The sequence below is a fragment of the Bos taurus genome, chromosome 20 (genome assembly GCF_002263795.3).
Source record: "Bos taurus isolate L1 Dominette 01449 registration number 42190680 breed Hereford chromosome 20, ARS-UCD2.0, whole genome shotgun sequence".
Lineage (NCBI taxonomy): Eukaryota > Metazoa > Chordata > Mammalia > Artiodactyla > Bovidae > Bos > Bos taurus.
The window spans coordinates 20,709,564-20,736,885 of record NC_037347.1 but is presented as its reverse complement, the minus strand read 5'-3'; the positions used below and the strand labels follow the sequence as shown (position 1 = coordinate 20,736,885).

At 39.3% G+C, this 27,322-nt stretch overlaps 1 protein-coding gene across 2 annotated transcripts in view; it reads left to right on the top strand.

The window, feature by feature from the left end:
* Positions 1-899: 899 nt before the first annotated feature.
* RAB3C (RAB3C, member RAS oncogene family) overlaps positions 900-27,322 on the top strand; it is a 302,358-nt gene continuing 275,935 nt past the window's right edge. Inside the window, exons 1-2 of one of the 2 annotated variants that reach the window (XM_005221493.5) lie at positions 900-1,221; positions 26,576-26,803. In XM_005221493.5, coding sequence (XP_005221550.1) covers positions 1,204-1,221; positions 26,576-26,803 — 246 coding nt within the window. In that variant the 5' untranslated portion in view covers positions 900-1,203. Of the gene's footprint in view, positions 1,222-1,890; positions 2,046-26,575; positions 26,804-27,322 lie in introns of those variants that run through there. The other variant, NM_001046606.2, reaches the window with a different exon arrangement.

Here is a 27,322-nt window from a genome sequence, read left to right as displayed (position 1 = left end):
TTTTCATTGATTGCAAGAATTGAAAACAGGTCTAGATTTCTTTCTTTCTTTTTTTTTTTTTTTTTGAAGGCAAAACAAAAAGCACAATCTAAAATTAATAGAACATTTAAAACATGGTAGTTTCCCAGTACACTGTTATTGCAATATTGAGTCAGTCTATGAAGTTTTGAGATTTATACTTTTGAAAAATTCTTACATATAAAAGATTTTAAGGCAGTATTTCTCAAATAATGGCAAAGAAGCACTGCATCAGAATCTCTAGAGTGTTTGTTGAAAATGCTAATTCTCAGACTCCTCGGTCACATCTAGTGAATCAGAATCTCTCCGCATGCCTTGAGAATACGAATTTTAGCACCTTTAAGAGATTTTCAAGCACATTTAAGAACCTCTGTTCTACTGCTTTGTCTAGTGCAATGAAGTTTCAAGCTGTTTTTGCTGTTGTTACTCCCATATTTCTGTCAGTATCAAGTTCATTCCTTCTCCATTCTGCCTCCAGTAATTATTCTGACCACAAAGTGAAAGGCAAGAATCATTACTGCACTGATTAACATTCACTCTTGGGGGAAAAGGAGTTTTTAGATGGGTACAGAGAATATGGATAGTCACACATATTTGTCAGTTGAGGGGAAGGTAAGTGTAATACAAGTACATTTTCCAAGATTTCAAAACCATTTTTGAACCAGCCAGGGAGGAGTATGATTGTAATGTAAGGAATGACTCTCTGTTGAAAGGACAGGATAGCTTAATAGAGGTCTCCTATCTTGTTCTGTGACGGTGTTTCTGGGCTCTGGTGATGAATGTGTTCATTTTATATGACTTGCTTTGGGTAAATAACCCAGTCCCGTATCAGCTCTCCAGCCTTGGGCCGGCAGAGGTTGTGTGTGCGCTCTAATGACGGTGGACGGTGCCCGGGGGAGGGCCTGGGGAGGGGCTGCCCGGTGCGATCGCTCCCCTGGCACTTCCTAAGACTCCCAGTTCTTTCTCTGCAGCCGGTACTTGAAGACTCCAAGCTTTCCCCTCGGAGGAAAAAAACCCGTCTATCTAAATCAGCTGTATTCTACTCTCTTCCCTCGTTTCTCCCTCCGCCGGGCACCACCCCCACCCCTTCCATTGTGTAGTGCGTCTAGCCCGGCTTCCTGCGTGAGACCTTAACCTCACTTGGAGCAGGAGGGATTACTGAGAATTTCGGAACCTTGAGTTGCAATGGAGCTGTACGGAAAGGTAAGCAGAAGGGAGCTCCTCCGCCTGCTCCGCGTGAAATCTCGCTTTCATGGACTTTGTGTGTGTGAGTGTGTGTGTGTGTGTGAGTACACTCGCGCGCGTGGGCGCCTTCTCAGTGCAACTGTGTGAGTAAACCGCTTTCTTTATGTGTGTACCATTCATTGTCGTTCTCCCCCGCGTTTGCTGAATGAGATTGTAAAACCACCCTACTCTGCCTATGGAAATGTACAAACTTTCCCGATTGGGAATGGGGAGGTGTAGGGCGGAGAGTTCCAGAACACAGTGCAGGTTTCGTTTAGATTGTAAATTAGCACAAGGTAGTGCGTTTCCTAACCAGGAAAATCACAATGTAGCTTCGGAAGCCGATAGGTAGCAAAGAAAAATCTCCAGCTGAGATGAATGAACTGAGGTCACTTTCGCCTGCACCTTGCGAGGAAATAGCTCGGGAGGCTGAGAGCACTAACAACCAGGAGCGAGTCCAAAAGAGAAGGGAGGCTCCGCGGCCGAGTCCTACTGGAGAAGCAGCCCGTTTAAATGCTGGCTTGCCGGGAAATGTAGTTTACTGCTCCGCGGTTTGCGGGGAAGCTCAGCTAGGCTAGACTACAACTCCCAGGAGCACTCGGGGCTCCGGGCCAGTACGCGTGTGCGGCGCCAGGAAGGGACAGCTCCAGTGCTGATGTTGGAGCCGGTTAGCGAACCCCGAGTGCAGAGTGGAGCGTGAAGCGCGCGGGCTGTGCACGCTTGACCGGGCGCCCGAGCCAGCACTGTGTTAGCCAGGGAGAAAGGACACTTTGCGAACAATGAGACACGAAGCTCCCATGCAGGTGGGTCTATATAGAAAGTGTGGCCTCGGGAGGAATTGAGAGAGACGCTTTCTCCCTCGCTCCAAGTACAAACTGCGCCCCATCTAAGGGAAGGTCTTAGGCAGCCATCCGCCGGGACGCGGTTCAGACTTGGTCCTGGGGACAGAACCCCGCTCCGCGGGGCTGTGATTGGGGCTGTTTTGAGGAGGGATAGGAGTATACATTATCTTCCCGGGCTCCACAAGGAGGATAAGAGTGTCTAGAACGTCAACCCGGGCAAACAAAAGTCAGAGGAACATGCCATCTCGTATTGGTATTGATTGTTCCTCCTGTCTTGCCTGGTTCGTGATCACGGGGCAGACACACCAGGTCTGGTGTTGCGAGCTGTCTACTGGAGTCGGTATAGAGCAAATTCCGCTTAATTAAGAGCTCTCTAAGAAAGGAGAAACCAATGTTAGAGTCCCCAAAGTCTCTTTCTTCAATTAGGGTTCTAGTAATAATGAGCAAACACTTCAGGGCTTCACTCTTCCCAGAAGTATGCAAGCCCTTTATCTGTGTCCACACTGGTTTACTCCTGCGTTTCAGAGACTCTCCTCCAAGCTTTCCTGACTACTGTGCCCATTTGTTTTCCGTTCCGATTCCTGTTTAAGTCACGTTCTTATGTTTGCTTCCTTTGACTCCCTGCAAAGGTGCCTCTGCCTAAGCATCGTGCTTAAGTTCTGTTTTTAAGTAAAGATGAGTGATGCTTTCTCGTTTGTATGTACAATCAGTTATTACTAACCATCAGCCTGTGTTCATTATCAAGGAGAGTGATCCCATTGCGTAACAGAAAGGCACTTTATGAATGAATTGAGAGGGAATGGAACACACCGTTTGGAACGTGTTGTCTCTCTTGAGAACCCACCCCTGCTGCCAAATCCAGCAATATAAATGTTTGACTTTAATTTGAATTTAAAGGTTTTCCAACTGTTTTTCCTCAAAAAATCAAGGGCTTTAAACGTATGCGTCAATTTACTTTTCCTTTATGGTGTGGATTATGTATGGCTTCTCAGGTGGCTCTAGTGGTAAAGAACGAGTCTGCCAATGCAGGAGATGTAAGAGACGCGGGTTTGATCCCTGAGTCGGGAAGATCCCATGGAGAAGGGTATGGCAACCCACTCTAATATTCATTCATGGGTTATGTATATTAAGAGATGTTGACTGTTAAGTGAAAAAAATTTAACTGTTTGTTGAAGCATTATATTAATGAAAGCTCTCAAATTGCCTTATGAGTTACTGAAAACTTGATTTGTTCCAGAGAACAGTTGCCCTGCTGTGTATCTTCTAATACCTGTCTTTGTGACTTAGTTTTTCATTATAGACCTGATGTGAAAAGAATCTGGACAGACAATAAAGGTACAGGCTGTTGTAATCAAGATGTATTGGCTTATGATAATTTCCCATTACTGGAGTTACTGCCAAGAGCCAACTGGCTACATTAATCATATTTGATTACAAGTAAACATTGACAGTAGACTTTAAAAGTAGATTGTTAGTATTCAACATTAACCCCATATATGCACTGAAGTCTTTATGTTAAAATAAATTACTAACAAATTGATCACAGTGCATCTTGATTTTTATTTTCTTACAGTATTTATTTTCTTACAGGTATTGCTTAGACTGTTCAGAAGGGTCATCAAAATATTACAGAACTACATGAAATTAGTGCCCTAAGAAATATTTAAAATCAATTCATATCAACTTTGTAGTAGGCACTGCAATTCTAAAATTTAGTCAGAACTTTAATGAATAATTAGTATAAAAACGGGTAACAAAATTAATTTGCTTCTGCAGTTATTTTCATATTTGGGATGTATTTTATTCATTGACTTGGTTTTTTTAATTTAAAAATTTTAATGCCCAAATGCTGTATTGAATAACATGTACATTTAAAAAAATAAAAAACTTTTTTCTGTAGTATATTTAAAGCACATTTATTGATTCAGTTTACCAAGTAAATTGTTGTGGTGGCCAACTCTCAATTACTGTCAGGTTTTCAAAAATATATAATGATAGGAAGAATAAAAACTATAAACATGCTTTATATATATGGCAGATATTGCCTTAGCACTTGCACTTGTGAATCATAATCACATTCCAGATGACTTTGATATATGAAAATATAATCAGATGAATAATTGACATTTTTTCCATTTAAAGACCAAACCATATCATTTAAAATGCTAATTTACTTTTTATATTTTCTTAAGTCAAAGAACCCTTTAAAATTGTTCAATATATTTTAAAAAAGTATTTATTGTGCCTTTGTACATAGCTTGGTGCTCTGTTCAGTATAGCTGTCTTTGATATATGCAAATTTTCTGAAGAATATTTCTCTTTGAGTTGATGCAAAATGCAGGATAATAGCAGTAATAGTCTTTGCTGTCTGTATTTCCAACTAAATAACCAGGAATAGCATTTGGTAAGTGTTCCAAATGATGGATTACAATTTTAATGCAGGAGATGGTCATTTTGTGTTTTTTCCTTTAGTGCCTCCATAAATCCCGAGGACCAAATGAAATGGGGAATAGCAGTGCTCATGACTTAAGGGCAACACTTTCATGAGCAAATTATCATTTGATTCAGGAGCCTGATTGAACAAATTCCAGTTTATCTAGTGCTTTGTCTGTGCCAAGCACTGTGCTTTGCAGTCAGATCTATGTGTGTGCGTGTGTGTGTGTGTGTGTGTGTGTGAGAAATATAAAACAGTCCTAGAGGTCACCATTACCTTAATTACAGGCAGATAACTAGAGCTTTATATGATTAAACAACTTGACCAACACGGTAAATTCAAAATTCTGCTAGATCTCTAGGAAGCCCATGTTGTTTCCGCTATTATTTTGGGTTCCTTAAGAAGACACAAAAAGGTGATATAAAGAATGAGTGCCATGTTGATTTTCATTTGGATCAGAAAAAGGAAAATTGTCTCTTCTGTTTATAAAATTATCTTATATAAACTAAATCAAATATTTGAGAAGGGTCAGTGTTTTAAAAATGGCTAGCTCTTTGTCTTCCTGGTTTAAATTTCTTATAGCTTTACTTACACTCTCCAAGGACCAAAGTGGAGTTCATTGTCTGTGTTTAAATGCTTCATCTTCAGTTTTGTTATCCACAAGCTTTCTTCATGTAGGTGTGAAAGTACAGAGAGCCCTCTAACTACTTCAGTTCAGTTCAGTTCAGTTCATTCACTCAGTCGTGTCCGACTCTTTGCGACCCCATGAATCACGCACGCCAGGCCTCCCTGTCCATCACCAGCTCCCGGAGTTCACTCAGACTCACATCCATCGAGTCAGTGATGCCATCCAGCCATCTCATCCTCTGTCGTCCCCTTCTCCTCCTGCCCCCAATCCCTCCCAGCTACTTAGGAAACCAAAGAAAAACAACTACTCAAAGCGTGGAGCGGTGTGCCAAAAAAGGTTGTTTGGCTAAAAATGAGGAAGATTGAAGAAAGAGTATGCTGAAAGTGTAGAAAGTGTAGGCTGAAAATGAAGTTGAGGTGGAAAGCACAATAGATATTAAATACAGCCATGCTGTATAACAACAACAAAAAAACTTAGAAACAAGACCTAAGTAACGTTGTTTCATTTGTCTGTGAGAAGTCCACAGGCAATCTTGCATTTTATTACTGTTGAATTTCTACCACATCCAACTTCAATTATGATCCCTTTATCTTTACATAACAAATGGAAGTTTAGTCCTCATCCCTTACAGAGACGGAGAAAAGCCATAGTTAACACTGGAGAAACAAGAACTTCTTTCTTGCTCGATTTGAGCAAATTCCTCAAGTATCCATCTTTCTTCTGTAAGGGAAAGTGGAGGGTAGAGAGGGAAATTGCCATAAAAGCAAATTTCTATGGTGTAAGAATGATTTTCCGTTTTCAGTTTAAAGAGTTGTGGAATCGTTACATGGCATAACCACAATTTCCCCCTGCCATTTTAAGCTTATATTGGAACTGCAAATTCCTTTCTTGACCATCATATTCCATATGCTAAAAATTGAGTTTTCCTGGGAATTTATGAGGAGTTGCACCGCCTAAAAAAGATGTATTGGTTAAAGGTCATCCAACAGTTTTCTACATTTATCATTCACTAATAATAATAAGTTCCAGAGCTTCTAGGGCAGTCCTCTTAATAGATCATAGATTTTTACCATGCATACTATGACCTGTGAAGATGAAATATTTTAGGTTTATTTGGAATTATGTAAATTTTTAGCATTTTTCATTTGTTTATAGTTTTTGAGATACTTCTATACATTGAGATGCACGAATATTAAGTGAATAATTTGATGATTCTTAATAAGTAGATACACCTATGTAATACATACCTATAAAGATATAGAACATTTCCATTCAACCCAACAAGTTCCTTTATTTTACTTTCTTTTTCTGGTTAATCTACTGATATAGTAAGATCATCATAAATTAGTCCTGTTTATTCTAGAACTCTAGATAGTTCTGTAAAACATACAAAATGAACATATTGCAGAATATATAGAGTGTACTCTTAAGTCTAGCTTATTTTGCTCATTATAATGTGTATGGAATTCATTGATGTTGTTGCATGTGTCAATAATTCATTTTGTTTTATTGACACATTATACTGGTGTATCAATCTGCCTTTTAAAATCTGTTCTTCTGTTGATGGATTTCGAGGTAATTTCATTAGGGGCTACTATAATGAAGGTTATAAATGTTATCATATTGGTCTTTTTATAGTAATATGTTTTTATTTCTCTTGGGTAGATACCTAAAAGTAGAATTGCTGAGGTGAAGGATAAGTCTTTGTTTAACTTTGTAGGAAACAGTCAAGTCTCTAGCTAGAATGATAGTACCATTTCATATGCTCACCAACAGTGTGTGAAATTCTAGTGGGTTCCCATCCTCAACAGTGTCTGGTGTCAGTGGCCTTTTAAATCAAGGCCACTTTAATTGGCGGTTGTGGTGTCTCATTGTGATTTGTATTTCTGATGACTGTGATTTTTAGCATATTTATATGTTTACTGACCATTTGCCTTTCTTCCTTTATGTAGTGTCTGCTTAGCCTTTTATCCATTATTGGGGTTGTCTTTTTATTATTTAGTTGTAGGAGATCTTTATATAGTTTTTTTTTTTAATCTGTTGTTTATATATTTATTTATATAGCTTTGAAACTAGTTCCTCAAATGTATTAAAATATTCTCTGCCAGTCTGTGCCTTAAATACTCATATCTTATGAGTGTCTTTTGATGAGAATTTTTATTTTAATGAAATTTAGGTTATTAATTTTAAGTGGTGTCTATATCTGGATTCTGTACTTTCTTTGATTTATTTCTCTAAACTGTGTCCTGAGACCTTACTACATTTATTTGTTATTTGTAGTGCTCAGTCACTCAGTTATGTCCGACTCTTTGCGGCCCCATGGACTATAGCCTGCCAGGCTCCTCTATCCATGAAATTTTCTGGGCAAGAATACTGGAGTGGTTGCCACTTCCTATTCCTGGGGATCTTCCCAACTCAGGGATCTAACCCAAGTCTCTTGCATCTCCTGCACTGACAGGCAGATTCTTTAGCACCATCAATTGAAATCCTTAAATTCCTTAAGAATTTCTCCATAAGTGATTGTATGATTTGCAAATAGAGGCAGTTCTTTCTTTCCAAAGACCTTTTTTTTTTTCCTCACTATTTCTTATTCCACAGGATAGGATAGCTAGTGCAGTGTTGAGAAGTGATGAGCAGGTATTCTTATCTTATTCCCAGTCTTGGGGAGAAGCCATCTTTCACCATTAAGTATGAAGTTAGCTGTAATTGTTTTATTGTTGGTGGTGGTATAGATATCTTATCATACAGAAGTTTCTTTTGAGTCCTAGCTTGCTGAGAGTATTTGTTTTCAATACAAGTGGGTGCTGAATTTTGTCAAATCCTTCTTCTGCATCTATTGCCATGATCACATGGTTTATCTCCTTTATTCTGTTGGATTATACTGATTGATTTTTAGTTAATCTGACATTCTTTAGATAAAGCCAGTTAGTTATTATATATTCTCTGGATGCAATTTGTAATTTGTTGTAGATTTTTGCCTTCAAATTCAAAATGGATATTAATATATGATTTTCTTTTAATGCCTTAATGAGGTTATAATATAGAAGTTATGCAGACCTTATAAAACAAGTGAGAAGTGTTTGGGAATTTGCTGTTTGAATGATTTTGTTGTGTAAGATTGATGTATTTTATTCCTTAAAGTGTTTGGTAGAGTTTATCACTGAAGCTATTGGAGCCTGGAGTTTTCTTTGTGGACATTTTTTTTTTTTTAAACAAATGACACTTTTTTGATATACAAATATCTCTATCATCCAACTACCTACACTCTCATGTCCCTATCTCCCTTTAGCAGAATAGCCTTCTCCATACCCCATGCTGAGATGTCTGTGGCCTTTCTGGAACATACCAGTAAATTATATTACATAACGAAAGAGCCTTTGCCAATATAAGTCATGCTATGTATTTTAAAATAAGATTGACCTGATTCTCAGGTGGGTCCAATCTAATTACCTGAGCCAATAAAAGCAGAGAATTTTCTTTTGCTGGAGTCAGAGAGATGTGGCAGAAGGGGAAGTCACAAGTTTGAAGCATGAGGATTGTTGGCCTAAAGATAAAGAAGCCTATATATCAAGGAAATAGGGACCTCAGTCCTGTAACCACAAGCAACTGAATTCTGCCAACAACTTGTAAAAACTTGGAAGTGGAATCTTCCCCCAGAACAGTCAGGTAGGAACCAGCCCAGCTGACACATTGATTTTCATCTTGTAAGGCCTTAGCGGTATGAGCAGAGGACCTAGCTAAATTACCCTGTGTCCAGATTTCTGACTTGTTAAGTAGTGATTGAGCGTTGTCTTAAACATTCAGTATCACTGCAGGAGAAAAGTATTTATGCCTATATAACATTTTCTATTTCATCTTGGGTTGGTTTTGGTAAATTGTGTTTTTCACCTAATTTTTCAAATTTATTGACATAAAATTGTTCAAAATATTTTACTATCTTTTAATTTCTCTAGATCTGTAATGATATCCCCTCTTTGATAATATAAATTCTCTTTTTTCTCCCTACCTCCCTTTTACCAGTCTTACTAGATATTTATCAATATTATTAATGTCTTCAAATGACCAACTTTTCCCTTTGTTAACTTTTTTGTTATTTATTTTTTATTTTATTGACTTGGGATTTAAAAAAACAACTATGTTCTTTATACTAACTTTAATAGAACCATTTTGTTTATTAGGCTTCTTAAAGTAGAAATTTAGATCACTGAGTTTAAATGTTCCTTTTTAAGAATAAGCCTGGTATTTACAATGATAAATCTCTAACAACAACTTTAGTAGTTGACTCTCACAAATTTCTGAGTGTAGTATTTGCATCATATTTTATTTTAAACTATTTGCTTCTTGTGATGTTCTTCTTAATCAATGGGTTTAGAGATATATTGTTTAATTTTCCAAATACCTGCATCTTTTCCAGATAGTTTATCAACATTGATGTCTAATTAAATCCTCCTGCTACCAGAGAACATATTCTTTAAGATTTCAGTCTTTGAAAAAAAATTTAGGCTTGTTTTTAGGCTAGTGTGTGGTCTAACTTCATGAGCATTCCATGTGCTCTGTGAATGCTCCATGCAACAGTTCTGAAGTGTAGTGGTATTGTGTTGTGTTGGAATATCATGGTATTGTATGCTGTTGCTGAGATCATCTCTAACCTTACTATTTTTTGTCTAGTTATTCTATCAATTACTGAAAAAAAGATTTTAAAATCCCCAATTATAGTAGTCAGTCTTTCAGTTTTTTTTAGTCCTTTCAATGTAGCTTTATATATTTTGAACTTCTTTTATTAAGTGCACTGCTGCTGCTGCTAAGTCGCTTCAGTCGTGTCCGACTCTGTGCGACCCCATAGACGGCAGCCCACCAGGCTCCCCCGTCCCTGGGATTCTCCAGGCAAGAACACTTGAGTGGGTTGCCATTTCCTTCTCCAAAGCATGAAAGTGAAAAGTGAAAGGGAAGTCGCTCAGTCATGTCCGACTCTTAGCGACCCCATGGACTGCAGCCTACCAGGCTCCTCCATCCATGGGATTTTCCAGGCAAGAGTACTGGAGTGGGGTGCCACACACACATATATAATTGTTGTGTCTTCCTGAAAAAATTTCCTGGCTTTTGTTATGAAATCTCCCTTTATATTTTTAGCAATGCTCCTTGTCTTAAAGTGTACATAAATACACTCTTTCTTAATAGTGTCTCATGCATACACTCATACACACATATATTTATGCCTCTGTGTGTGTGTGTGTGTGTGTATAATATGTATATAGTCCTATTTTTACTTTCAACTTATATGTGACTTTATATTTAAAGTGTGAATCTTATGGTCTGAGTATAACTGGGCCTTGCAGTTTATCCAGTCTAGAAAGTATCCTTTAGCTGGGATTTTTCCCCATTCTCATGTGTTGCGTTTATCAATATGATTGATAACCAGCATTTAAAACCAGCATTTTGCTCTTTGTTTTGGGGTCAGCTCAGGGGTTTGAATTAGCTTCTGAGATACGTAAATTTATACTTTTAACCAAATTTGAAAGATATTTAGCTATATTTCTTCAAATGTTTTTCCATCTCATTATCTCCTTCTGTTTTCTTCTGAGACTCCAATTACATGTATGTTAGACTTCAGATATTGTTCTACAGATCACTAGGCTTTTCTTTATGTTTTTCTTTTTTTCTTTCTCTTTGTCAGTTGTATGATTTCTGTTAATTTATCTTCAAGTCATTGACTCTTTGCTATCATCTGCAGCCTTTTGTTAAACCCATTGAGGAAATGTCTATTTCAGTTACTGTTTTTCCTTTCGGGCTCCATGTTGACTTCTTTTACATTAGAAATATGTTATATTGCCAAGTGAAGATAGATAACACTCTCTAGGGAAGAGATATTTGAATATTGGAAGAGCCTATAGTAGGATTAATTTACAGTATTGTGTAGAACCAAGAAAGCACAGTGAGCCTTTTATAGAAAAAGTGATAAATATAAATAATATTAGTGCTTTGATTATTCCTTATAGATTTCTGGGGGAAATATTCATGTTCACATTTTAATTTTTATCCTTTAATATTTCTATGATTGTTGCTTTTGTGATACTATGTTTTTCTTTGTGTTTTTTAAATAGGAGTGTGGGCTTCAAGACACTTTCAAAAATTTGAACAAGGTGCAAAATTATAAAAATAAAGCATTTCAATAATTGCTTCCCTTTATCAACTAATATATTCCTTAACAGCTTTAACTCTGAAGAAACATCAACACCAACATGTTTCAGATTGGTCTGAAGCATTATGTCAGTCTTATGGGGGTCATGAACTATTCTTCTGTCCACTAAACGGTGAAACATAAGAGTCAATGTCCTAGGTCTTCAATTGCCTTGTTATTGTTCAGTTGTTAAGTTGTGTCCAACTCTTTGTGACCCCACAGACTGTAGCATGCCAGGCTCCTCTGTCCTCCACTTTCTCCCAGAGTTTGCTCAAATTCACGTCCATTGAGTTGGTGATGCTATCTAACCATCTCATCCTCTGCTGCCCCCTTCTCCTTTTGCCTTCAATCTTTCCCAGCATCAGGGTCTTTTCCAAAGTGTTGCCTCTCTGCATCAGGTGACCAAAGTATTGGAGCTTCAGCTTCAGCGTCAGTCCTTCCAGTGAATGTTCAGGGTTGATTTCCTTTAGAACTGACTGGTTTGATCTCCTTGCAGTCCAAGGGACTCTCAAGAGTCTTCTCTAGCACCACAGTTCAAAAGCATCAATTCTTTGGTGCTCAGCCTTCTTTATGGTCCAACTCTCACATCCATAGTCATGTCTCTGATTTTTAACATGCTGTCTAGGTTTGTCATAGCTTTCCTTCCAAGAAACAAGTGTCTTTTAACTTCATGGCTGCAGTCACTGTTTGCAGTGATTTTAAAGCCCAAGAAAATGAAACCTGTCACTGTTTCCACTTTTTCCCCTTCTATTTGCCATGAAGTGATGGAACCAGATGTCATGATCTTAGTTTTTCGAATGTTGAGTTTCAAGCCAGCTTTTTCACTCTCCTCTTTTACTTTCATCAGGAGGCTCTGTAGTTCCTCTTCACTTTCTGCCATTAGAATGGTATTATCTGTGTATCTAAGGTTGTTATTTTTCTGGCTTTCCTAGTTGCCTGTTGCTGCTTCTGTAAGTCGCTTCAGTCATGTCCGACTCAGAGTTGTAAAAGGACAGGGTCAGTAGTTCCCTGATGAACTCTTCAGTAAGCTGATTGGATTGAGTGCAGCATTAGGAATTCAGCTCTGGCAAACCTGAAAGAGCCTCATTTTGTGCCCACTTGGCCACCTGAGAAAACCCTGAAACCATGGTCACTTTGCTCCTACACTCTCAGCTTTTCATGGTCTGGGAACCCAAATCATAAGGTAACTTGAAGAGGTGATCCTCCTCATAGTCTACCTGCTTTTAGTTTAATTACTTGTTATTTGTTAGGAGCGATTCAGATGCATGTCTGAGTCTCATCAACTAGAAACTCTTGGTAGCCAACAGGATGAATGCCTCTTGCTAAAATAGCCATAGCTTGAGGACCATTAAAGAGCTTGAGGAAAGACCATGTTAAGTACCAATTAGCAAAATATGACCCCAGGTGACCCTTATCTATGGTGTTTGCAGTTAAAGGCAGTTTTCCTTTGAATGTTTGAGTCACTGAACACCTGTCGGTAGTAGGGCTGATGAAAGGCAACAATGGAACCACAGCACACCTGTGCGTGTGAGCCTTCTTTTAGTGCGCATGCTTGGGCAGGCTGGGCCTTTGTAGTAAATGATAGTAGCAGTGGCTTTAGAATGAAAAGCCCAGATGGTTGTAAGTATAAAGGTGGCTCTGTCCGCCATTCCCATTGCACAGTCTGGAAACACAACCTTGTAGACTGCTAACCCAGTTTCCTCGAGAATGGTCCAGATAGCCCCATTGTCTCATAAATGGGGTTTGTCCCCCTATCCATGACTGGAAGGGAAATGTCCAGATTTTGAAGGAATCTATAGCAAATCCCTGGAGGCATTTTTCAAGGGCTTAAGTATTTAAAATTAATATGAAACATCTGTAAAATGTTTAAAAACATTAAATGAAGTGAAATGTTTAATGATGAAATTTGCGGTGGGAGGGGGGAAGCACATGCTAATATTAAAAGTTAGTTTTTATTTTCCCCATTGGAGATTTTTAGAGTATTTTACTAGGTGTTTTTATGAGAGTTTTTTTTGTTTTTTTTTTACCATATAGTACATATGTGGTAAAAAGAAATGTCTACTGTTAACATTGGTCTACTCTTTTACATATGTCTATTGTTTAGCCTTTTTCTTCTTCTCAGGAAGAGGTATTCTTTATTTTGTGGTTTCAGTTTAGACACTGACCTCCTCTAGCTATTGGATCCCTTTTTATGGAATGGAGGGAAGTAAAATCTAATTGTGGGTTATTTTAAAAAATGACTGATGAGGGAAGTCCAGGCCACGTTCCACAGAGCCTTGTGTGCGCTGAGAACAGGATTGCTGCCTCTTCCTAGGTGGTGCCTTCTCCGAGTCTGACAGAGAGCTCTCCGTGAGTTGTATCACTGATCCTCAGAAGATTCTGACTCCTACCAGGGCAGAGTTAATTGTAACAACGTTTCTCAGAATTCAGCTTTTCTGGCAGGCTGGGCATTCTAGGGTATAGACTTTCTGTGCCAAGTCAACATTCTGGTGAGATCTGCTGTCCCCATCAGTGAAAGAGATGACTGGTGAAGACGGCAGCTGATAGAGAGCTCTAGGGTCCCCATGGATCCAGGACTCTGTGTCAGATTGCTCAGTCTCCTCGTACATACATCCTGAGGTCTTGACAGTGGGCACCTGCCCTGGCTTCCCTGCCAACACTTGTTAATCCAATAAATTCTAAACCTGACTGATCCAGAGAATCACATGGGGAGCTTTAACAATTTAGATCCCGGCCCCACCTTGACTATTCTAATTTTGCAGAATTCAGGAGGAGTTTCCCAGGTTTGGAAATCTTGGATGTAATGAAGATTCAGTTTTGTATTCCTAAGTAAAAACATATCCAGCTCTACAGAGCAGGTATGTGTGTGTGTGTGTTACTCTGTTGTGTCTGACTCTTTGCAGCCCCACGGACTGTAGCCCACCAGGCTTCTCTATTAATGGGATTCTCCAGGCAAGAATACTGGAGTGGGTTGCCGTTTCTTAACTCTAGGGCATCTTCCCAACCTCTTACCTCCTGCATTCGCAGGTGGGTTCTTTACCGCCTGAGCTATCAAGGAAGCCCGAGAGCAGGTATATGAGAACACAATGTCTGCTATTTCTTGCTACCAAGAAATGATGAGAAGGCATATATATTTTATCCATATCTATGAGAAAGTTTTAAAGGATTTTTTACATTTTGTTGCTAAGAGAAAGGCTCTTTCATTTTTATAAATTGACATCTACATTTAGGAAGTGTGAATGTCAAGAATGTTTGATGACTTTTTTATATTTTAGACTTAATTTTGTTTTAAAAGAGCTGTATATGGAGAAGATGTTGCTAGGCTTTGCAGGATCCTGGATTTTCAACCAGTCCTTCTGATTGCACCACCTAGAAACATCTAGTGTGATCTACCATCCCAGCTTGCAGATTTTAACACTGAAAGTTCTGCTGTGTACCATGAAACACCTCAGTTTTGGGCAAACAAGAAAGTTGGTGACTCTAGCTACACCCTAGGAACAAGACACTTGGTGTCTTCAATCCTAAGGCCATTCCAGACTTGCCTGGGCTCTGGTGGACTTCCCTAGCAGGCCTAAGGTTCCCCTTTCTCTAGTCATGCACTTCCAGATCCCAAACTTTTGTTGACGTTTCTGTGCTACTTCTCTTTGTCTATCTGGAATTTTACTTTTGTGGATACCCTTTGCATTATTTTAGAAAGGTGTTAGCAAATGATGGAAATAACCATCCTGTATGCAAGATATTGTTTATTTATTGTGGGCTTTGAAATTTTTGTTTCTGTTGAGATAGAATTGAAATATATTGATAACATTGTATAGCTTTAAGATGTACACCAATTTGACTTGATATGCTTGTGTATTACAGTATAGTCACCACGATCGTGTTAGCTAATACCTCTACGTATCGTATAATTATCATTTCTTGTACATAGTGGGAACAATAAGTTCTAGTCTCCTAGAGACTTTGAAGTTTATCATGCAGTATTGTTGTCTATAATGTTATTGTGGACTTTGATGGTTTATCAAATTGCACATCAGAGATTAGGTGAAACTTTACCTAAAACCTATTCCAAGGCCCCAGAAGAAGAGAGTTTCCCCCTAACTACTAGGAGTTAGTTCCTAGAGCCCCCTTTCTTTTTAAAATCTATTAAACTGTAGTTGATTTACAATATTATGTTAATTTCTGTTGAACAGCAAAGTGATTCAATTATATATATATATATATATATATATATATATATATATAATGCACACGTTCTTTTCCATATTCTTTTCCGTTTTGGCTTTATCGTAAGATATTGAGTATAGTTCCTGGTGCTATACATAGGACCTTGTTCTCTATTTCTGTGAGTCCATTTCATAGATACATTTATTGTGTCATATTTTAGATTCGACATGTAAGTAATATCATATGGTGTTTATCTTTCTGATTTACTTCATTTAGATTGATAATCTCTAGGTCCGTCCATGTTGCTGCAAATGGCATTTCATCCTTTTTTATAGCTGAGTAATACTCCATTGTGTATATGTATCACATCTTTATTCATCTGTTGATGGACACTTAAGTTGTTTGTGTCTTGGTTATTTTGAATAGTGCTGCTATGAGCATAGGGGTACAGGTATCTTTTTGAATTATAGCTTTGTCTGTATATATGCTTGGGAGTGGGATTACTGGATCATATGGCAACTCTAGTTTTAGTTTCTTGAGAAACCTCCATACTGCATCAGTTTACATTCCCACCAATGGTGTTCCCTTTTTTCCCACACCCTCTCCTCATTGTAAGTTTTGATTTTCATTTCTCTACTAATTAGTGATGTTGGGCATCTTTTCACGTGCTTGTTGGCCACCTATATGCTGGAGCTCCCTTTCCCATTTTTTTTTCTTTTTTTTTTTTTTTACCATTTGCTACTTGGATTCTGGGCTTCCCTGGTGGCTCAGATGGTAAAGAATCTGCCTGCGGTGCAGGAGACCCAGTTTTGATCCGTGGGTCAGGAAGAGCCCCTAAAGAAGGGAATAGCTACCCACACCAGTATTTTTGCCTGGAGAATTCTATGGACAGAGGAGCCCAGAGGGCTGCATAGTCCATGGGGTCAAAAAGAGTTGGACGTGACTGGGCAACTATCATTTTCACTTTATTTGGATCCTGCCCGCTTATTAGCCCACTTTCAATTTCCACAAAAGTCTGCACACCCAAGGGTTTTGTGAATTTAGTTAAAAAGAAAAAATCTCCAAAATTATTGGGTGGCAGGCAGTGTCATAGGACAGGTCACATGACCACTGGCCACATTGCCCTCCCCACAGTCTCTCCAGACTACAGGACACTTCTGTCTGCATACAGGTAGGCAGAGTGTCAGCTTCTATCACGAAAAGTGTTTTGATGACTGCTCTTTGTTCCATGCCATAATATTAAAATGAGAGAGTAAAAAAAAAAGAATGTTACAAGAAACAGAAAAAATAATAATAATAAAATAAAATAAAATGAGAGAGTAAACATAAGGTGTTTATTTTGCTAATTATTAAGCTGTACAGAGTTGGGATATTGGGTATCAAAGTCCCTTGCACTTTAAAGTTAGGAAATGAGAGGGATTATATCCTATAAAATCAACCATTTCCATTTCAGATAGCAGCAAGTATAAGAATTGGGAGAAGGTGAGTGGCTTCTATATCATTTCAATATAACAAAAGGAATAAGAAAGATGATTATGGATGTTCTATTCAAGGACTTTACACATGCCAACACTTTTACTTTGATGATTTCACTATCATTCCTATTTTCTAGATGAGGAAATTGTAGCTTATGATTGTTAAAACAAAAACCTTGCCCAAGTTTGTACAAGTAGCAGATCTAGGATTCCTTCTCAGGCAACCTGACCCAAAAGCATGTGCTCTTTATCTATATCCACATCACACCAAGAATGTGGAATGCTCTTTTTCACAAATGTGTCTGCTGCACATAATTTCAGAGCTGGTAGTAAAGAAGTACAATAGTGTTTCTCTTTTTGTGCTTTGATTATAAAGCTTGGGTTACCAGCAGCTAGGTGCTCCCCAGCTCCCTGCTGCTGCTGCTCCTAAGTCACTTCAGTCGTGTCCGACTCTGTGTGACCCCGTAGACAGCAGGCCACCAGGCTCCCCTGTCCCTGGGATTCTCCAGGCAAGAACACTGGAGTGGGTTGCCATTTCCTTCTCCAATGCATGAAAGTGAAAATTGAAAGTGAAGTCGCTCAGTCATGTTCGACTCTAGCGACCCCGTGGACTGCAGCCCACCAGGCTCCTCCGTCCATGGGATTTTCTAGGCTCCCTAGGACTGCACTAATGACCTTCTGGCTTCAGCATCCATGAGGATGTGCAGGAGTTACTGGGCTGGGCTCTGCTTCATTGCAGCTGTCAGCACTGAATCACTGGAGTGGAGCGGAGCTCTCCCAGCCACCATCCCTTCACAGGAGATCATGGCTCACAGTCTTCTCTCTGTGATCTGAGCATCCCCTTCTCCCTCTGCTTCACAGCCCTCTGCAGGCTCTCCGCCACCAGGAACCCTCTGTAACACGCCAGGAATCAGGAGTGAACTACAGCTTGGGCTGAGAACACTGGTTCTCTGTGTTTGATACTAATAGGAACCATTTTTACAGGTTTTGATAAACTTCATTTCCTTTTTCTTGACACTGTGGTAACAAACATCTATAGATTTCAAAGGAGGTGTGAAAAGTGTTACAATAAATTTAAAAATTTAAAAAGTTTAGCTTTTGCCTCTCTTCAACAGAGGAATGGATTTTTTTCCCTAGAAGTGGGAAAAAGAAGGACCCATACCTCTTTCAGTATTCTCTGTGATTGAAACTTGTTGGTTTGATGAAGAGAAGAGTGAAATAGCTGAGCCTGCATGTCTGTAATTCTTTTTTTTTTTTTTTAATTTTGGAGTATAGTTGATTTACAATGTTATGTTAATTTCAGGTATACAGCATAGTGATTCAGTTATATGTATATTCATTCTTTTTCAGATTCTTTTTCCATTTAGGTTTTGCAGAATATTTAGTAGAGTTCTCTCTGTTATACAGTACATTATAACCCATTTGCTCCAGGTCACAAAGGTTCAGTCAGTACACGGAGAAATCAGGATATCCTGTTGAAAAACAGGGACCCCCTTCTACTTCAGCTCTTTTCGGATACTCTTAATTTTGTCTTTAAAATGGGGATAATGGCTTCAAGTTTCCTGCTCAGTATAGAGGGAACTTGGAAGTGGTCACTCCTATCCTCATATAAGAGAAAAGCTGAACAAACTGAAAATTAACAACTCTTCTTAGATACATCGGAGAATTGAGGTCACAGGGGAAAATGCTGCCACCAGACTGGGGAGAATCACAGTTTACTGGAATAGAAGCCTCCACAGGGATCAGTACTATGGGAGGAAAACCTAAATGTAATTGATGAAGAAAATGTAGCCTGTAGTTGATGAATTGCTAGAGGTGCCATGTGGACAAGTCTAAGAAATAAAAACTCCAGGGGGCCTCACCAAGTTTTGAATTTTACCTTCAAGAGCTCTGCTAAACTCTCATAGTTAAGGTTGGGAAAAAAATTCCCTTATGCTTCTATCGAGGGCTGAGGAAAGGTGGCCTTTCTGAAATACACTCAGGACATTCAGTTCCTCTAACACGGGGGTGCTAACAGGTAGATATTGATATCTGGGGGCAGTGAAAGGATGAGATGTGATAATATGTGTAAAGCATGTAGTACAGTGTCTGTAAGAGCTGGTGCAGTTATTTTACCATTTTCCTGTGCATCTGCTGTGTGTTTTCCACATGTACTAAAGAACCTATGCATGGAATAGAGATCCAGATGCAGTCTGCAAGAATGTCTGTGAAACTGAGCTTGAGGAATATCCTTAAAACTTAGAGCAACTTGCATCTTGGAAGTGTAACTATAATTTGGTGTATCATCATTTACATTCCCCAGGAGTCCCATGAAATAGTAATTCATTCCCTTCCAACACAAAGAAAAGAGATAATTTCCCAATGCTACTTTACTTCCTAGGTCCTTTACTTCAGAAACCAGGGTTGGAAAAACCACTATTTACCCTCCAGTGTCCTGGCAACTTCCAGGTCCCTGGATAGCATCTTTTCAGCGCAGTGGTGATGGGTCTGCAGTGATATGGATAGTGTTTATTGCTTCTCCACTGGCTCTCGCCAGAGCAAACAGTAGCAGACACACAGAGAAATTGTTGGCTGGAGACTGCAAAGAACATCACAGTTACAATCCATTCTAAAGAGACAAGCACAGAGGCAGGCAAACCAAGCACAGAGGAGCCCTTCGCCAGGAGAAACCACCAGGGGCCAGGTGACAGGTGTTTGAAAATCCTGTGTTTTAATATTTTCCCTCTTGGTTTTTTAAGATTTAGTCTTACCTTTGGAAATCTCAGAAATAATTCCTTTTATTACCCTTTTCTTTTCCCTCAGGTAACAACTGAGATTTGAAACTAATTTATGTATTTCCATGCTTCTCATATATAAGGCCCATCCTTACTTTCAGTCTTCCAGTTGCAAAGAATTGCATTTCATTTTCTGGATAATTTACCCTCATTCTTCTTCCCATGGACCTTCAGGCTGTTACCAGTAGTAGTTGATGGAACATAGTACATTTAAAATGACTTCTTTCTGTTTTTCTCATCAGATGCACAAAATGGCTTAGTGTAGTTTAGTTTCTTAAGCACCCAAGGGAATTCCTGCAGATAATTTGGCTTTCTTATTTATTTGGAAGAGCTAATGTTCAACAATTCTGAAGTAGACTGTGGTTGCCTGTGTTCGTCAAAGGTAATCTGCTTGGTCCCTGGTCAGTAGGACTTCTGGGGAAACTATAATTGAAATTAAAAATGACACATCAATTAAACCTATGATCTGTTCACTTGCTATTGAACCAAGGGACACCCAGAGGGCCAGCACAGTGACTTTGCAAGGCGCTAACTCCCAGAGGTTAAAAATTTGCTTCAAACTTGCCAAGGTCCTTAAGGACATATGGTAGAGGTCTCATTCATAGATTTATATATTCAGCAGGGTAAAAAAAATTCATTGTTATTTGTCTACCACCTTATTAGCATTTTGATTAGCATCTTAAGTGAGTATATATAAAATGCATACTGATTAAACTTAGGAATGACATAGATCTGGAAGGGATAACTAATATTTTTGATGAAAGGACATAAAGTTATCAGAACAGAACAGAATTGGAAATCGAAACAAGCAAAAGGAAGTGTAATAGAAAACATATAAAGGTTGACACTTTCATTAAAAAGTACATCGCCAAGGCATAGGATCAGGATAGGGGAGACCCATGTTTTTAACAGTGAATGTGAAAAAAGGCGCTGAACATTTGAGAATTACTTTATGGTTAAGTCAAGTGTGATAGGACATAAGAATATTATTATACTCTGCACTGACCAGATAAATATCTGGAATATTGTGACCAATTGTAGGAGCCATGCATGGGATTTTGACATTTGCAGAGATGTCAGCTTTAACCTAGATATGTGGGCTGCTTTGAGCACGTCCCATGTGGAACAGAGGGGCTAAAGAAGCTGAGATTATCCAGTCAGGAGGAGAGTAAATGAGTAATGTAAATGAGTAAATGAGTCAACTCTCTTTGATTCGTAAGGCAGAACACATGAACAGAAGCTATAGGGAAGTAGATTTTAGCTCAAATTTATGGAAGAAACTTTTAACAATTGTAGTTGTTCATCAATGAAGTAGGCTGTTTCATAGCCCAGTGAACTTTCTGTCACTTGATGGGAAGGGCTAGGCTTGAATACCAGCGTCATGCCAGCAAGAGGGAGACTGTGATAAGTTGAAGGAGGACAACCCTCAACAGTCTTTCCCACTCTATGATTCTTTTAATTAATTTAAGATTAATACAATTAAAAGGCTTTTCTTATATCTATCTTTTATAAAATCCAGTTCACTCTCTGGGACTTCCTTCATGCCTACTCACGTTTTCATATTTTCCCATGAACATTTCAGAAACGTTCACATGAACGTATTTAAAAGTGTAGGCAAACTTACGTAGTGACTGTCTGTCCCTTTGACATTCATATGCTGTCAGATTGCTTCATTTTTTACTGGGGTATAGTCGACTTACAATGTGACGTTGCTCTCAGGTGTACAGCACAATGAGTCAGTTATACGTATATCCACTCTCTCAGGCTTTTTCCCCATACAGGCCATTACAGAGGATTGAGTTGAGATCCCTGTGCTATACAGTAGGTCTTCATTAGTTACCTGCTTTGTACTAGTGTGTATATGTCAATCCCAATCATCCAATTTATCCCTCTCCCCCTTTCCTTCCTGGTAACTGTAAGATTGTTTTCTACATCTGTGACTGTTTCTGTTTTGTAAATAAAAATCGCTTCATTTCTATCCTCAACAAGGTTAGGGCAGTCTACTCCATTCTATACGCCAGGATTTGTTTCATTATTCCAAAGTTTAATGAAACACATATGCATTCTGAATGCACATCTTTGGGACTCACTGTGAATCTTATGGGGCTTCCCTGGTGACGCAGATGATAAGGAATCTGCCTGCAATGCAGGAGACCAGGGTTTGATCCCTGGAGAAGGGAAGATTCCCTGGAAAAGGGAATGGCAACCCCCTCCAGCATTCTTGCCTGGAGAATTCTATGGCCAGGGTAGCCTGGTGAGCTACAGTTCATGGGGTCTCAAAGAGTTGGATGAATCCTATTGGGGATATAAATCAGGAAATAGTTTAAAGAAACCATGTACCATCTTCAAGGTTAACAGGTTGACAGACTCTTCTAATTAATCCTTTGGAGGATCTAGATCCACGTATCCACCAGCCTCATCCTCGCTCATCCTCTGTACTCCTGCCACATTATCTGCTGCCACTGCAACTGGTATAATCAGCCTTTAAAATTGAACATCTTCTATTTCTTATGCTGGAGAAAATTCCAGTATGGTTTTCTCTGTGTAAATCTCTACAGTTACATTTAAAAAGTGCATATCATGATGATGCCTATATTTCTGTAGGTTTTGGAGTTGGTCTAATTTTGGACTAGGACTTGGGATTGATCAGCTTTCTTTATCACATTTTCTTTCAAGGCAGCCTAGAAATCCACAGGAATCAGTTAGAATCCCACCTCAGGGTATTGGTAGGTAGGTAATCAGGCTGAGAAAATGAGCAGGTCCAGGATACTCATAGAGTTGTTTTCCGACTATGGCTTAACTGAACATGCTTAATTCAGAACCTAGTCTCTGGGCTAGTTCACATAAAAGATGGTAAAAAGATCTTCTTAACAAAGACCAATTGCAGGCCTGGTGAAGCTTAGCACCTCCATGAGGGGGGAGTCTTAATTGGTGAAAGGCTTATGTCTGGAGGAATAGAAGTGTCAAACAAAACAGTTACCTGGCTTTCTGGGGTGTCAAAATTTGTCAGAGCAAGACATCATTGTTCAAACCAATAGTCAAGAATTATAATCCTATTTTTGTTCTTGGCAGACTGCTTGTGTTGGGGGAAGTTTACCTTAGCATGTAGATTCCTGGGTCAGAAAGGAGAATGATGATACATGCCTGTTTTACTGGCCTAGTTTTTCCCACTGGTAAGCAATCATTACAGTCGTATTTACTGAAGACATATGTGTGGTTTCGTGGATGTAAGATAGAAAAATGCTTAAGCTTATATTTATTAAGAAAGTGTGAAATGCAATCAGAATGTTTACTGTCCTTAAATTTAATAATATATACAGATTTTCTTTTTGCCTTTATTCTTGCTCATATGGTTGTGTTCTCCTACTGGCAATATTTCTAAAAAGGAAATACATTATTGCACCATCTCTCCTTTTCTCTTTCCCTCAGTTGTTTTACATATCTCTGATTTTAGCAGCCAATGTGGTCTTAGATGAGACTGAGCACTATATATTGTTTCTAGTGTTCAAATGTCTTCTGGGGCTTTTCTCTTTCAGTTCAATTCAGTTGCTCAGTCATGTCCAACTCTGCGACCCTGTGGACTGCAGCAAGCCAGGCTTCCCTGTCCACACCAACTCCCGGAGATTACTCAAATTCATGTCCATCGAGTCGGTGATGCAATCCAACCATCTCATCCTCTGTCATCCCCTTCTCCTCCTGCCCTCAATCTTTCCCAGCATCAGGGTCTTTTCAGATGAGTCAGTTCTTCTCATCAGGTGGCCAAAGAATTGGAGTTTCAACTTCAGCATCAGTCCTTCCAATGAATATTCAGGACTGACTTCCTTTAGGATGGACTTGTTGGATCTCCTCGCAGTCCAAGGGGCTCTCAAGTCTTCTCCAACACCACAGTTCAAAAGAATCATTTCTTCAGTGCTCAGCTTTCTTTATAGTCCAACTCTCACATCCATATATGACTACTGGAAAAACCATAGGTTTGACTAGATGGACCTTTGTTGGCAAAGTAGTTTCTCTGCTTTTTAATATGCTGTCTAGATTGGTCATAACTTTTCTTCCAAGGAGCAAGCGTCTTTTAATTTCATGGCTGCAGTCACCATCTGCAGTGATTTTGGAACCCCAAAAAATAAAGTCTGTCACTGTTTCCATTGCTTCCCCATCTATTTGCCATGAAGTGATGGGACCAGATGCCATGATCTTAGTTTTCTGAATGTTGAGTTTTAAGTCAACTTTTTCACTCTCCTCTTTCACTTTCATCAGGAGGCTCTTTAGTTGTCCTTTGCTTTCTGCCATGAGGGTGGTGTCATGTACATGTCATCTGCATGAGGTTATTGGTATTTCTCCTGGCAATCTTTATTCCAGCTTGTGCTTCTTCCAGCCCAGCATTTCTCATGATGTACTCTGCATAGAAGTTAAATAAGCAGGGTGACAATATACAGCCTTGACATATTCCTTTACCTATTTGGAACTAGTCTGTTGTTCCATGTCCAGTTCTAACTGTTACTTCCTGACCTGCATACAAATTTCTCAAAAGGCAGGTCAGGTTGTCTGGTATTTCCATCTCTTTCAGAATTTCGCACAGTTTATTGTGATCCACACAGTCAAAGGGTTTTGCATAGTCAATAAAACCGAAGTAGATGTTTTTCTTGAACTCTTGTGTTTTTTTGATGATCCAGTGGATGTTGGCAATTTGATCTCTGGTTCCTCTGCCTTTTCTGGAAGTTCACAATTCATGTACTGTTGAAGCCTGGCTTGGAGAATTTTGAGCATTATTGTGCTAGGGTGTGAGATGAGTGCAATTGTGCGGTAGTTTGAGCATTCTTTGGCATTGCCTTTCTTTGGGATTGGAATGAAAACTGACCTTTTCCAGTCCTGTGGCCACTGCTGAGTTTTCCAAATTTGCTGGCATATTGAGTGCAGCACTTTCACAGCATCATCTTTTAGGGTTTGAAATAGCTCAACTGGAATTCCATCACCTCCCCTAGCTTTGTTCATAGTGAGGCTTCCTAAGGCTCATTTGACTTCACATTCCAGGATGTCTGTTTCTAGGTAGTATCACACCAACATGGTTATCTGGGTCATGAAGATCTATTTTGTATATTTCTTCTATGTATTTTTGCCACCTCTTTGCCGTCCCCCTAATAGAGAGATGGGATTTCCCTGGTAGCTCAGTTGGTAGAGAATCTGCCTGCAGTGCAGGAGACCCAGGTTCAATCCCCAGGTTAGGAAGATCCGCTGGAGAAGAAAATGGCAACCCACTCCAGTATTCTTGCCTGGAAAATTCTATGGACCCAGGAGCCTGGTGGGCTGCAGTCCATGGTGTCGCAAGAGTCGGACATGACTTAGCAAGTAAACCACCAGCAACAGAAGGATACACTTATTAATCAGATTTTATAAGGAATGAAAAAAGACTGTCTAGCCAAGGACTTTAGACAGACAATAGAACTTTCTGCAGTTATGAGTGCCCTGGACCTGCACTATCCAGTGTTGTAGCCACTGACCTCAAGTAGCTCTTGTGCATTTGACACGTGGCTAATGTGAATGAGGAACTAAATTTTAATTTTATTTAGTTTAAATATATACAGGCATATGTGACTAGTAGCTACTGTATTGAAGAGCACAGCAAACAAAGAATTCATAGCATCAGCAAAGATAATCGGGTAAATGCACTGATCAGTGGGATTTACCCTTCTAACCACCTCGTTTCTATATGGAGGCAGATGTCACTTAGAGGAATGCAGCAGGGTTTTTGATAGATGTTAAAATGGTCATTGAAAAAAGGTGAGGGAAAATCCACCCAGAGGATTTTTAATTATTATAGAGATTATTCTTTATTCTATGCTGGTTTCTTTATACATCTGTCATACAGATTTACCATCAGTTATTTTCACAAGTGTTTCAGGTTGGATTGTACTTTTTTTTTTCCATTTTGTAGAAGAGAGGAAACTGAGGTACACTGATTAAAAAAAAAAAAAAAAACTCAATATTCCAGAGCCAGTAAGTGGTGGAAGCAAGGTTTGAACCAGGTAGAGTTCTTCATGAATGCATCTGCAATGAATCTTTCCCACATTGTCTTTAGAGCATATGTGCTTATTTCCTTAGTTCTCTTTGGGAACTGGGCTGGGAGGTGTTAAGAACATGAGCCCTGGCACCACACTGGTTGATTTGAATCCTGCCTCTACTACTTACAAAGTGTGTGAAATTGAGCAAATTACTTACTATCTCGGAGCCTCAACTGTCTCCTTTTAATACGTAAATAATAAAGGCACCCACTTACAGGGTTGTGATGAGGGTTAACAGTTCCTGGCACATTGTTTGAACCATATGTATTTGTCATTATCATTATTTTTTATTTGAAAGAGATTGATCATGTATGTAAAGATGTTGACTTAAAGTGATATCAATAGATGAAATAGAGATAGGCTTTGGGTATGCTTCCCTAGAAAATAAGAGAGACCCTAATAATTCAGATAACTCAGGAAAAAGCACCCTGCTGTTCAGCCACTTTGGTGTCGCTGTCACTGGAATTACAAAGTTCCAGAATCTGCATGCCCTCATATCTTCGCGTTTCATGTTACATCTCCTTTGGTGTCTTTGATTTGTTCTGAATGCTGAGCAGTGACAAACACTAACACAGCTGGAAAGAGCCGTAAGATTTGCTTTTCTGTCTTCCAGCAGGGAATTATTGCCATGGATACCAGCATCAGAGGAAGGCTGGGGAGCTCTCTCAACTTGTCTCCTAAGTGGTCTGACATCTGTTTCTGGCAAGGCCAATAATGAATGTGCTGCTAGCTTCATAGCAAACGGAAGACTCATCCACACCTCTTTTGTTTTTTCCCCACAGATGGCCTCTGCCCAAGATGCCAGGTATGGCCAGAAAGACTCCTCTGATCAGAACTTTGACTACATGTTCAAACTGCTCATCATTGGCAATAGCAGCGTGGGGAAGACATCTTTTCTCTTCCGTTACGCAGATGACTCCTTTACATCTGCGTTCGTCAGCACAGTTGGGATCGATTTCAAAGTCAAAACTGTATTCAAAAATGAAAAGAGAATTAAGCTTCAGATTTGGGTAAGTGACTTTGAACTAACAGCATCCTTCAGCCTAGGACATCGACCATGTATGTGTGTGAGGCACACGCTTTCTGCCTTGTTCTGATCCCACGGGGGTCCGTCAGCCTCCCTTGCCAGGTTCTTTGCCACAGCACGTTCTAGGTCAGAGGCCAAGCGAGTGATGCCTCTCTAAGGTGTGGAGACTGAATTAGACCTTGTTGTCATCTGATGCTTCTTAAGACTCTTTAGAAGAAAGAAAATCCAAATGTCTGTCTGTATGGTAAGGAACACTCAGTAGAAAGTCTGGCGCGGTCTTGTACGGCTGTGTGACCTGGAGCACGTCTCAGACCTTCTCCGCCACTTTTCTAATCCACAAAATAGGCAAACTGAAACTAGCCTTTTCAGGTCACAGGAAGCAGCCTGCCCTGGTCATTTTAAAGCATAATATAGAGAAAGCTTAGGTTTAGTCCCTTCATAATGCCCCAGCTAAATTTTGTAAAGTGCCTATTTAATCTCCTCAGACCTTGTGTTTTCAGCG